The sequence below is a fragment of the Brachyhypopomus gauderio genome, chromosome 14 (assembly GCF_052324685.1).
Source record: "Brachyhypopomus gauderio isolate BG-103 chromosome 14, BGAUD_0.2, whole genome shotgun sequence".
NCBI classification, from domain to species: domain Eukaryota; kingdom Metazoa; phylum Chordata; class Actinopteri; order Gymnotiformes; family Hypopomidae; genus Brachyhypopomus; species Brachyhypopomus gauderio.
This window is the reverse complement of record NC_135224.1, coordinates 2,112,833-2,126,756: the sequence shown is the minus strand read 5'-3', so window position 1 is coordinate 2,126,756 and position 13,924 is coordinate 2,112,833. Positions and strand designations below refer to the sequence as shown.

The 13,924-nt window shown below is 42.4% G+C and overlaps 1 protein-coding gene across 8 annotated transcripts in view; it reads left to right on the top strand.

The window, feature by feature from the left end:
- Positions 1-13,924, top strand: part of LOC143474448 (uncharacterized) — an 83,468-nt gene that overhangs the window by 3,165 nt on the left and 66,379 nt on the right. For 3 of the 8 annotated variants that reach the window (XM_076971905.1, XM_076971903.1, XM_076971902.1), the window contains 4 exons: positions 53-289; positions 357-480; positions 9,591-9,651; positions 10,250-10,567. In XM_076971905.1, coding sequence (XP_076828020.1) covers positions 9,615-9,651; positions 10,250-10,567 — 355 coding nt within the window. In that variant the 5' untranslated portion in view covers positions 53-289; positions 357-480; positions 9,591-9,614. Of the gene's footprint in view, positions 1-52; positions 290-356; positions 481-9,590; positions 9,652-10,249; positions 10,568-13,924 lie in introns of those variants that run through there. The other 5 variants (XM_076971909.1, XM_076971904.1, XM_076971907.1 and 2 more) reach the window with 5 other exon arrangements.

Below are 13,924 nucleotides of genomic sequence, written 5' to 3'. Positions count from 1 at the left end.
AGCACAGTCCCCCGGTCTGTGTGGTGGCAGGTGACTTGCGCTTTCTTTACAGAAGACGTCTGCGTAATTCCGGTACTGAGCAGGAACGGCAGTTTCGAGAGGGGAATCGGGGCTTTCTATGGACGAAGACCGGAGAGGTAAGTATATGCAATGCTTGAAGCAGTGAGAACCCCATTTCGCGATTTCTCTAGTTTTCCAGGAGATATCCGGGTTATGTAGAGACAGCCAGGGAAAGCCGAGAACAACAGGATCACGGGGCGACGGCAGGAGCAGGAACTGAACAGTCTCGGTATGAAACAGACCTATCTGGAGCGTGACTGGTACCGTACACTGGGTAATCAATCCCTCACCTATAGGTTGGCCATTCAGCGCGTTAACTCGTAAGGGAGGACTGACTGACGTAGTGGGAATACGTAATCGGCGGGCCATGTCAACATCTAGGATATTACCTGCAGCCCCGGAGTCTACGAGTGCTGACAGGTGAGTGGACATGCCACCCCAGATGACTTGCACAGGCACATTCAGTTGATTGTGACGATCTAAGCAGAAAACGGGGTTGCTTATGTGTCTGCTGGTGGGGCTCTCCTCTCCAGCGCGAGCTGGGCGAACTGGGCAGATAGCCAGCTATAGCCCCGATGTTACTGTGCCGTCCCTCTGTGTTCCGTCACACTAATACCGGAAGTACGGCACAGCGGCTTGTGTCCCGGTACACACAACAGAACAGCGGCTTGTGTCCCGGTACACACAGCAGAACAGCGGTTTGTGTCCCGGTACACACAGCAGAACAGCGGCTTGTGTCCCGGTGTTGTGCCGAATTCAGCACCCCCGCCGTATCTTACTTTTCTGTTAACGTTGATGGAAATCGCTGATTTACAGAAAAGAGCTCAATGTTGTTTTATACTGATTACACGAGAAAATGTAGTTTGTGCATAATGTACAAAATATGTACGCAAACGATGGTTTCAGCGATGTGATTACCAAAAGGTAGTGACTTTAAAATGATTTTACAAAACGTTGGCATATTAAAGAGTTTACGAAGTAATGTTTTGATTGATTGATAGCATCAACAACAGTTGCAATGAAGGCATGGATAGTTATGTCCTGTGTTCGACACATACTGTGTTGTATGTGAGTGCTGTGCTTGTTTCAGTCTGTTAGAAAAACCATGTACTGACGACGAGGCCTGACAGCAGTGCATCCTGTTATATTTAATACTGAGATATAATTATAAAATTATTAATCTGTATTTTCTAACTGACATGCATATACATTTTATATTAAACTTATGGTGTTGCATCTGTAAAGCTGGTTGGTTGTGTCTATATGGCTACAATGATTTTGAGCTAGAATCAACTACATTCAAACAAAAAGTGACAGCTACAAGGGGGTGCTTTTTACAACAGGCCACCTGCCGTAAAATGCACACCTCCCCTAATATTGGCTACACTGGTCCTATATTAATGACTCATAGAATCAACATGATTTGGTCTCAACTATGTCATTATAAAGTGAATTTGACCTACCATCAACAGAGACTGAGTTACAAGGGGGTGCATTTTACGGCAGGCTATATAAAGAAATAATTGGTAATATTATTTTTTATTTTACAGTTAAATAAATAACAGCAGTTATGTTATTAAATAAATAACACGTATAATCTTTATCAACTGGAGGCTTCTGGACACAGTCATAGTGGTACCATCTCTCACAGTTGTCACAGCATATCTGGAACAAAAAGAAAAGCAGGTCTAACTGAAAGGTGCCCATCTAGATTGTAGAAATTACTATCCTGATTTACATTTTTAGTTCAAAGATTTGATGCAGTGCTCTACTGATAAGTGGAGCTTTTCTAAAGTGCAAAGATGTTACAAAACAAATGATTGAGAATGACATGCAAATGAGTGCAGTAAAGAGTTAGCATATGAAACTGCCTAAAAAGTGAGTTTATAGGACTTGAGCTGAGTAGAGTTTAGGGAGAGGTTTGTTCCATCACTACGTGGTGAGGAAACTGAGGCAGCATGACCTAGACATACGAGCATGCGTAAACAGAGACATGTCAAGGGCCCAGAGGTGGAAGCCTGGATGCAAAGCGGTGAAAGGCTGAGCCTTTTGAAAATGAAAATGTGAGAATTAGACCTTCCTTACTTGAACAGGAAGCCAGCATGGTGTTTTCAACAAGAATCACATGTTGACAAACAATGTGAGCTGCAGTATTTTGAATGCTTTCTAGAAGCCAGCAAAATGTGAGTTACAGTAGTCAAGTGTAAAGATGACTAGAGCTTACTGATGTTGCTCGTATTGATTTAGAATTTCAAGAGAAAAGATCAAACTCATTAACTCATGCAATGACACTTGAAGGTGAGGTTGTGTGAGGTGGGTGAGCTATCCCAGGCTACATGACCAGATAAACCCTGAAGGTAGGATGAGAACCAAGCATCACAAGAAAGTGATGAAATTCACATGTAGTAGTTCACAGTATCAAAAACAGTAGACCAATCTAGTAGGATGTGAACAGAAGACAACCTCTCCCTGGCTTTGTGGGGAGGTTTTGTTATTGACAAGACAGCAATATCTAGTGAATACCCTGGTCTGTACAACAGATGGTTGACTTAAAGAAATTTGACCCTCTCAAGATACAAATAAAACTGAGAAAAGACAGCCTGTTTCAAGGTCTCTGACAGAAATTTGAGCAAATGGGTCTAATTCACAGTATAACTGAGTATAATTATAAATGAGTATAATTTGCAGTTTGTAGGATTTAACAGATCCCTCAGAAAATGCTATATTATGACATTATGTACGCTGCTTCTTCTTCTTCTTCTTTCGGCTAATCCCGTTTAGGGGTCGCCACAGCAGATCAAACTCCTCCATCTGGCCCTGTCCTGAGTGTCCTCCACTGGCACACCAGCCACTCTCATAGCCTCTACAACTGCATCCATAAACCTCCTCATAGGTCTACCTCTCCTCCTCTTGCCTGGAAGTTCCATCCTCAAGACCCTCCTACCAATATATCTCTCCTCCCTCCTCTGTACATGTCCAAACAATCTCAATCTCGCTTCTCTAACTTTATCTCCAAAACATGCTACATGTGCTGATCCTCTAATAAACTCATTTCTGATTCTATCCTTCTTCGTCACTCCAAATGAGAATCTCAACATCTTCATCTCAGACACCTCTATCTCCCTCACCTGTCTCTTTGTCAGTGCCACTGTCTCCAGTCCATACAACATAGCAGGTCTCACTACTGTCCTATAGATCTTTCCTTTCATTCTAGCCGACACTCTTCTATCACAGATCACCCCAGACACTTTTTGCCATCCACACCACCCTGCCTGCACTCTCTTCTTTACCTCTCTTTCACTTCCTCCATTACTCTTTTCCCTCGGCCCTAAGTAGGTAAACTCATCAACCTTCACCAAATCAACTCCTTGTAACTGGACCTGTCCACCGTCTGCCCTCTCATTCACACACATGTACTCTGTTTTACTCCTGCTCACTTTCATTCCCCTCTCTCCAAAGCATATCTCCATCTTTCCAAGCTCACCTCCACCTGCTCCCTACTCTCACTACAGATAGGCCAATAGGACTCCTGCCTATCCTCGTTCGTCAGTCTGTCCATGACAATTGCAAACAGGAAGGGATTCAGGGCTGATCCCTGATGTAGTCCTACCCCAACGTTAAACCCATCTGTCATTCCTACCGCACATCTCACTGCTGTCACACTGTTCTCATATATATCCTGCACTACCCTCACATACTTTTCTGCTACTCCTGACTTCCTCATACAATACCACAGCTCCTGTCTCGGTACTCTATCATAAGCTTTCTCTAAGTCAACAAACACACAATGTAACTCCTTCTGTCCTTCCCTATACTTCTCCATTAACACTCTCAAAGCAAACATGGCATCTGTGGTGCACTTAGCTGGCATGAAACCATACTGCTGCTCACAGATCTCTACCTATCCTCTAAGTCTAGCTTCCACTACTCTTTCCCAGATTTTCAGGATGTGACTGATTTACTTTATTCCCCTGTAATAACTATAGCCCTTATTCTTGAAATTCGGCACCATTATGCTTCGTATCCACTCCTCCGGCATCTTCTGACCTTCCAAGATTCTGTTAAATAACCCAGTTAAGAACTCCACTGCTGTCTCTCCCAAGCATTTCCATGCCTTCACGGGAATATCATCTGGTCCAACTGCCTTACCACACTTCATTCTCTGAATTGCAGCCCTTACTTCCTCCTTGCTCACCTGAGGCACTTCCTGATTCACAACCATTACCTATTCTAACCTTCTTTCCCTTTCATTCTTTTGATTCATCAGTTCTTTAAAATACTCCTTCCACCTTCCCAAGACACTCTCCTCACCAGACAACACATTTCCACCTTTATCCTTTATCATCCTAACCTGCTGCACATCCTGCCATCATGGTTTCTCTGTCTGGCCAATCTGTACAGATCCTTTTCCCCTTCCTTAGTGTCCAACTTCTCATACAGCTTGCTATATGCCTTCTCTTTAGCTTCTGCCACTGCTCTCTTTGTCTTATGACACATCTTCTTGTACCTCTGTCTACTTTCTTCATCTCTCTGAAAATCCCAATTTTTTTTAGCCAACCGCTTTCCTCTCAAACTTTCCTGAATGTCCTCATTCCACCACCACAACTCCTTGTCTATCTTCCTCTGTCCTGAGGTCACACCAAGTACCTTCCTAGCCACATCCCTCACTGCATTTGAAGTTTCATCCCAGGTATCCAGAACACCACCACCATTACCCAGAACCTGCCTCACCTCATCCATGAATTTTACACACAGTCTTCATCCTTTAACATCCACCACCTGATCTTAGGTTCCGCTCTCAGAATGATTATAATATTAATATTATTATATTATATAATGATATAAGGAGAATGATTGCTGCTGCCAAATCTTTTTCCTTTTAATTTGACTTGCAGAATATAACTATTATCAGCTTAACTGAAAAGACTTGATGAGCACTTACATTTGAATTTAAAATATGGTAACTCTTACCGTCAGCATCCAGTGCTGGTGCTCATTGACAACACCCACAATAATTTTGTAGTCCTTGGGGTCTATCTGTAAATGTGACCAAAGGTAGTGAATGCTGTATTTGGATATAAGAGATACATTACATTTGTTTACCAATGCAGTACACACCTTAATTCTGGAAAATGTCCTCATCCAGACTGCAGTCATTGCATACGTGTCGATCATTGCTGCACGAGTGGTATTGTTGCTGTTATAATTCTTCACGAGCACCATAAAAAACAACCCCCTTGTAACTCAGTCTGTGTTGATGGTAGGTCAAATTCACTTTAGAGTTACACAGTTGAGACCAAATCATGTTGATTCTATGAGTTTCATTAACATAGGACCAGTGTAGCCAATATTGGGGGGGGGGGGGGGTGCATTTTACGGAAGGTGGCCTGCCGTAAAATGCACCCCCTTGTAACTCAGTCTGTGTTGATGATAGGTTAAATTCACTTTATAATGACATAGTTGAGACCAAATCATGTTGATTCTATGAGTCATTAATATAGGACCAGTGTAGCCAATATTAGGGGAGGTGTGCATTTTACGGCAGGTGGCCTGTTGTAAAAAGCACCCCCTTGTAGCTGTCACTTTTTGTTTGAATGTTGTTGATTCTAGCTCAAAATCATTGTAGCCATATAGACACAACCAACCAGCTTTACAGATGCAACACCATAAGTTTAATATAAAATGTATATGCATGTCAGTTAGAAAATACAGAATAATAATTTTATAATTATATCTCAGTATTAAATATAACAGGATGCACTGCTGTCAGGCCTCGTCGTCAGTACATGGTTTTTCTAACAGACTGAAACAAGCACAGCACTCACATACAACACAGTATGTGTCGAACACAGGACATAACTATCCATGCCTTCATTGCAACTGTCGTTGATGCTATCAATCAATCAAAACATTACTTCGTAAACTCTAAAATGATTTTACAAAACGTTGGCATATTAAAAAGTCACTACCTTTTGGTAATCACATCACTGAAACCATCGTTTGTGTACATATTTTGTACATTATGCACAAACTACATTTTCTCGTGTAATCATAGTATAAAACAACATTGAGCTCTTTTCTGTAAATCAGCGATTTCCATCAACGTTAACAGAAAAGTAAGATATTTTTCTCTCGCTATTTTTAGCGATATCGAAGCGGATTGTATCCGTTTTCGAAAGCAGACCGTACTGTGCGCGTTCACGAGAAGGGGAAGCATTTCACGGCGGGGGTGCTGAACTCGGGTTACCGATTTATAACGTGAAAAACAACGTGTTTTCTTTCTCTTCTTTTTTGCTCGCAGAGCCCAATGGTCGTGATGTCAAGCTAAAAATTTATTGACGATAAAATACTTGGACAGAACACTGTGCAACTTACAATGTGACACACAATGTGTGTTACAATTTGCGTTTCTCATAAAAAATATAAATATATATATATATGAAGTCATGTGTATATATATATATATATATATATATATATATATATATATATATATATATATATATATATATATATATATATATACAAGCCGCTGTTCTGCTGTGTGTACCGGGACACAAGCCGCTGTTCTGCTGTGTGTACCGGGACACAAACCGCTGTTCTGTTGTGTGTACCGGGACACAAGCCGCTGTGCCGTACTTCCGGTATTAGTGTGACGGAACACAGAGGGACGGCACAGTAACATCGGGGCTACAACTCCTACTGACTGGGCAACGAACACGGAAGTGGCCGCTCTCACCGCAGTACAGGCAGAGGTTCTCCTGAAGACGCCGAGACCTTTCGTGCGAGGACAGCGGGGTCCTGCCTAATTGCATAGGCTCCGAATCCTCTCCTGGTGTGTTAGGCAATGGCAGGACTTGTCGATACGACGCGAAGGAGGGTGGATTCCCACAAGACGTCTGACGGTGGGCGAGTAACAGCTTGTCGACGTTCACAGCTGTTTGAATGAAGTCCGACAGCGACTGCTCTTCACTGCGACAGGCGAGCTCTACTTGTAAGTCCTGTCTTAATCCTTTACGGAACACGGTTTTGAGGGCTGGTTCGCTCCACCCGCTACCGGCAGCCAGGGTACGGAACTCTCGAGCGTAATCCGCTGCGCTACGTTGCTCTTGACGAATTTCGCACAACAGGGTGCCCACGTCTCTACCTGCTGCCGGGTGGTCGAACACCGACTTGAACAACGCAGAGAACTGCTCCTCAGAGTCGAGAGACTGGTCTTTGCTGTTCCACAGGGCGGTTCCCCAGGCACCGGCCTCTCCAGTGAGATGCGTCAATACGAAGTCTATCCTGTGCTTCTCGGTAGGGAACTGGGCAGGGTGATGCTCGAAGTACAAGGAGCATTGCATTAAAAAGTTCTGACAACGTTCCGGAGAGCCGTCATACCGCTCCGGTACTGCTACAGGAATACAGGGAGGAAAGACGGGCGGAGCGGCGGCTACAGCAGCCTGATATTGAACTGACTGGATGGCCTGGACGTTCATAGCCACGATAAGCTGTCGAACCTCTCCTTGGAGTACGGCGATGGTATGTCCTTGCTGAGCCAGGAGTGCAGGTACGTCCGCTGGATCCGTTGTATAGGGCGAAGTATTATGTAACGTACTGATCAGGCAGACAAGGATCCAAGTGCGGATAATAGCCGCTTTTATTGAAACAGCAATTACGGAGTGATCAAACAGGCGAGTAACTCTGTTCAGGGGGTGTAGTGCAGGAGTGATATGATCGTAGTCAGGACAGTCCAGGGTCACACCGATGAGACAGAAGCCAAGAGGTACAAAGGGACTAGGCAGGGGACGAGGTCTAGGAGGAGAGCAGAGGTCGGTACACGGGAGAGCAGTAACACTGAGAAAACGCTTGGTATGTGGCATGGCAACAATACTTCGCAACCCGGAAGAGAGGAGGAAGCTTAAATAGTAGCAAAGGGGAGGGGCGATGAGCGACAGGTGAACCGCATCACACGGGTATCATGTGCTGTTCCTGACAAGTAGTCTCAGTCCCACTGGAGTCGTCTCAGTCCAAGTGAAGTAGTCTCAGTCCCACTGGAGTCGTCTCAGTCCCACTGGAGTCGTCTCAGTCCAAGTGAAGTAGTCTCAGTCCCACTGGAGTCGTCTCAGTCCCACTGGAGTCGTCTCAGTCCAAGTGGAGTCGTCTCAGTCCCACTGGAGTCGTCTCAGTCCAAGTGAAGTAGTCTCAGTCCCACTGGAGTCGTCTCAGTCCCACTGGAGTCGTCTCAGTCCAAGTGGAGTCGTCTCAGTCCCACTGGAGTCGTCTCAGTCCAAGTGGAGTCGTCTCAGTCCCACTGGAGTCGTCTCAGTCCAAGTGAAGTAGTCTCAGTCCCGCTGGAGTCGTCTCAGTCCCACTGGAGTCGTCTCAGTCCAAGTGAAGTAGTCTCAGTCCCACTGGAGTCGTCTCAGTCCCACTGGAGTCGTCTCAGTCCAAGTGGAGTCGTCTCAGTCCCACTGGAGTCGTCTCAGTCCAAGTGGAGTCGTCTCAGTCCCACTGGAGTCGTCTCAGTCCAAGTGAAGTAGTCTCAGTCCCACTGGAGTCGTCTCGGTCCAATTGAAGTAGTCTCAGTCCCACTGGAGTCGTCCAGTCCAAGTGAAGTAGTCTCAGTCCCGCTGGAGTCGTCTCAGTCCCACTGGAGTCGTCTCAGTCCCACTGGAGTCGTCTCAGTCCAAGTGAAGTAGTCTCAGTCCCACTAGAGTCGTCTCAGTCCAAGTGAAGTAGTCTCAGTCCCACTGGAGTCGTCTCAGTCCCGCTGGAGTCGTCTCAGTCCCGCTGGAGTTGTCTCAGTCCCACTGGAGTCGTCTCAGTCCCACTGGAGTCGTCTCAGTCCAAGTGAAGTAGTCTCAGTCCCGCTGGAGTCGTCTCAGTCCCGCTGGAGTCGTCTCAGTCCCACTGGAGTCGTCTCAGTCCAAGTGAAGTCGTCTCAGTCCCGCTGGAGTCGTCTCAGTCCCGCTGGAGTCGTCTCACGTCCAAGTGGAGTCGTCTCACGTCCAAGTGGAGTCGTCTCACGTCCAAGTGGAGTCGTCTCACGTCCAAGTGGAGTCGTCTCAGTCCCGCTGGAGTCGTCTCAGTCCCACTGGAGTCGTCTCAGTCCAAGTGAAGTCATCTCAGTCCCACTGGTCCTGGCTTGTTTTTCAGTTTTAGTGAAAAGACTGGTAAACGCTATATTCTTTTTTTAATGTTAATGCCGTTTATTGGCTTTTGCACTGATTAAAGCAAATGGATTTACTTCTGTTCAATACACTAAATCAGATCACAATGGATGAAATTGATGTTCAGAACACTAAATAAGATCACAATTAATTACATTTTTAACAATTTGTCTGAATTGAAATTGCACAAAATTAGTATATAGTAGATTTTATTAATATTATTTTTTATTTTTTAATATTATTTTTATTGTAGATACATTGCATGGGGAAATAAAGAAAATGTTTAGAAGCATATTACATGAACATCTGCCTATGTGTTCTGTATTTTCTTTCTTCCTGTGTGTATGTGTGTGTGTGTGTGTGTGTGTATACAAGTGAGCGCACCGCTGTTAACCGGTAATGAGAACATTAAACCGCACTGAGGCCCTACCAAAAAGTGAGTCGCGTGGACATTTTGTGTGTGTGTGTGTGCGCACGCACGCGTGTGCGTGTTAGTGAGGACATGGTTGTTAACACCCTGAGTTGAGGCAGACACACATATATGTTTGTGTGTGTGTGTGTGTGTGTGTGCATGCGCGTGCGTGTGTGTGTGTGTGTGTGTGCATGCGCGTGCGTGCGTGCGTGTGTGTGTGTGTGTGTGTGTGAATTTACGAATGAGGACATGGCTGTTAACACCCTGAGTTGAGGCAGACACACATAGCTCAGGCCATAATGGACACTTTGAGACATATTCAGTGTGGACTGGTTCTGATTTGTCTCTGTTTCTATGGTGAGTTCAAAAATAGTTACAAAGTATTTACAGTCCAAGCCCAAAACTCTTTAGTATTTAGTGTTTAGTGTTTAGTATGTGGCTTCTCAGCAACTTCTTAGCGTTTAGTTTTTAGTATTTATTATTTAGTGTTTATTGTTTAGTTTCTTGATTATTGTGTGTCACAATCTTTAAAATGTTTATTTGTAAAATGCGGAACTTGTGAAAGTTCGATATTAATCTCTGACATGAAGATCTTCATACACGTTTCCTTTCCATCTTTTAGGATGTTCTGGGAACTTCATGGTGACCCAGACGCCACCCACAGTGGTGATAAAGGCAGAGACTTCTGTCCAGATGTCCTGCTGCTGGGATCAGATCATAGATGGACCAAAAGTGAAATGGCTGAAAGGCACAATTGAGCTGAACCTGTCCGACCCACGCCTACAGAGGGAGAACCGGACTAAAAGCTGTACAACACTCATCATAACAAACACCTGCAAAACTGATGCAGGCTCTTATATTTGTGAAGTTACACAAGACATTCCTATTCTAAGGATCGTACATGGGCCTGGGACCAACGTAAAATACCAGGAAGAAAATGGTGAGTGTGATAATAGTGAGTGTGAATTTACCTGTTACCTGTTTACACTGAATGTCAACTAGCTACATTTTGCCTCACAAGTAAGTCTGATATAATCTTGTATTATGAAAATGAGAAAAGTAACATTACTAAATATATTATAACATTATCACGAAGTTACAAGCAGTTATAATCACATTTATAATGGAATATATATATGGAGGCTTCAAAGAAAGAGTAACTAGTAAAACCATGGCCATGACTCCCCCATGTATATAAGATCATAGGTATTATCTATTAGGGTTAGGGTTATCTATTAATAAATATATGTATTATTTATTAATAAATATTAAGTAAACAATATAAGATCATATGTATTATATATTAATAAATGCAAAGTAAACTATATATAAGTATATAAATGTATATGGGCAGTCATGGCCTGCTGGTAGGGAACTGGTCTTGTGACCGGAGGGTCGTGGGTTTGATTCCCAGACCTGAGGCCATGACTGAGGTGCCCTTGAGCAAGGCACCTAACCCCAACTGGGCGCCGGGCTAGGGCTGCCCACCGCCCGGAGCATGTATGCACCACAGCCCCCTAGTAATCATTTGTGTGTGTGTGTGTGTGTGTGTTCAAATTGTACAGATGGGTAAATGCGGAGAACAAATCGATTGCGGTGAAAAAAAATCACAATTGATAAATATGGCACATTTACATATAAGCGTATGTATTATCTATTAATAAATAGTAAACATGGCAATACAGCTCATCTCTCTTCAAGCTGTTTGGACTGTGTGAGTCTGGATCTCACACAGTTACACTTTAAGATGAAAACTAACAAAGACATTGAAAACTAGCAAAGACGTTCTTACAACTTTCTTCCGTACCCTCTGTTAATGTTGTTCAGCCCTCTGTAATAATGTTTATTTTATTTATTTATAAATGAGTAATAATAATAATAATAATAGTAGTAGTCATAATAATAATAATTATATATATATATATATATATATATATATATATATATATATATATATATATATATATATATATATATATATATATATATATAATTATTATTAGTAGTAGTAGTAGTGGTAGTAGTAGTAGTAGTAGTAGTAGTAGTAGTAGTATTAAATAATTGCAGTCAGCCCTGTCAATAATGAACATAAAAGATGAGAAATAACATTATTACACATTATTGTAAGTTGGAAATAGCAAAATAAATGCTAAATCACCTTGACAACAGCCTTGGAGAGACTTCCATTCAAATCATGTAAATGTTACTAACTTTATTTTGAACTGTAAACAAATGTTCAGCCGTACAGTACACGCACACACACACGCACACACCCACACACACACCCACACACACACCCACACACGTGTCAAACTTAAATTAATATTTCTCATGTTAAGTATTGAAATGCGATTAAAATGCGAATTAATTAAATATTGAAATGCGATAAAATGCGAATAATTTTGATTAAATAATTACAAAGCTTCTAATTAATCCGATTAATTTTTTATATTAAAAAATGGATATATTAATATATAATGTATATATATATTAGGGGTGGGACTCAATTAAAAATGTTATCTAATTAATTAGAAGCTTTGTAATTAATTAATCGAAATTAATCACATTTTAATCTCATTTCAAAATTTAACATGAGAAATATACATTTAAGTTTGAATGATGAATGAACATAATCATAAACATCAACATCTTGTTTATTTTTCCACCAGTCTATTACACAGACCAATAGATGAGTGCAGAAAACAGAGCAAACAGTTTTCAGAACACTGGAAATTCTGACCAAAAATGTTGTTTAATTTTGGGAGTTTTGCTCAGGATATTGGAAGAATAAGAAGAACTGAAATAAATCAGAAGATGTTTTTTAATACCATTTTAGATGGTATATTTTTCTTTAATTTCCCAGGCCTCTGCAGGCATCTCCATAGTGCCTAGAAGTGGTCTTCTGCATGCTCAAAGCAAATGACTGGATCTTCCATTCATCATCTATAATATGAGCTGTCACACCAAGATAATTCTTGTTGCTAACAGAGGTCCAGTGATCCCCAGTCAGAGACACATTTGTGGCGCTCTTCACAATAACCTGTTTTACTTCCCTTTCCTCATCATACAGCTGCTGGATTTCCTTCGACATTGTCTTTCTGGACGGTAGTTCGTAACTTGCATCAGTTGACGCAATGTGCAGCGCTTCTTGTAAGTCTTTATCTTCGACCACAGAGAGCGGTCTAGTCCACCGCAATCCATCTCGCCAGTGAATTCAGGGTTGCCAACTATCACGCATTGAGCGTGACACACACGCATTTGTCTGTCTTCACACGCTCTCACGCCACACTTCCGATATCTCACGCCGAAAAAAAAATCCAGTGTATTTACCTCTGATCCACATCTATGATTCAATGAGTTAATAGTTCACTCTGGCGCCAACCACCGGCGATCGACAGATCGCGATATAATACTTAATTTGTGTCCATTTAACGTCCATTTAACCTGGGCAGCGGTCCGCTCGCATTACTGTTAGTATATCTATATATAGTAACCAGTGTTGCGAATAACGCCGTTAATAATAACGGCGTTAGGTAACAGCGTCATTTTGTCAGTAATGGGATAATATAATTAATTACTTTTCCTGTCACAACGCCGTTGACGTTACTGGTCATTAAAAGCGGTGCGTTACTATCAGTGTTGGGAACGTTACTTACTGCACTGGTCTATTGATGTGCAAAAAATGTCAAAAGTTAAACACCTTTATGATCTACTCATTTCAACTGACTGTGAAAACTGCTATTTCAAAAAATCCTTATGTCACGTTGAGGACCCCGGCTCCTCCCTTTTGGGTGTGTGTTCACGTTGTCTACGTGTACTCGTCTGCGTCAGTGGATCTCCGTGGTTGTGGTTGTGTCTTGTGATAATCCGTTTCACCTGTGGCTCGGCTCGTAATCACGCGGGGATCATGTGGTTTGTCTATTAAATGTGCTCAGTGTCATGTGCTCATCGTTGTCTAAAGTCTACACTTTGCCGTGTATGTTACATGTTCTGTCTGCGCTATATGCGCTATTTGTGTATTAATAAAAGTGAAGTCCTGTTGCAAAGCCGAGGATTGCGCCTCATCCTTCGCCGCTCAGCCAAACGTCACACCTTATTCATTGGCATATAACTTTTTTTTTTTTACTGTAATGCAAATTGTTACTTTCCCTGGTAACGAGTTACTTTTATTATAGAGTAATTCAGTTACTAACTCAGTTACTTTTTTGAACAAGTAGTGAGTAACTATAACTAATTACTTTTTTAAAGTAACGTTCCCAACACTGATAGTAACGCACCGCTTTTAATGACCAGTAAT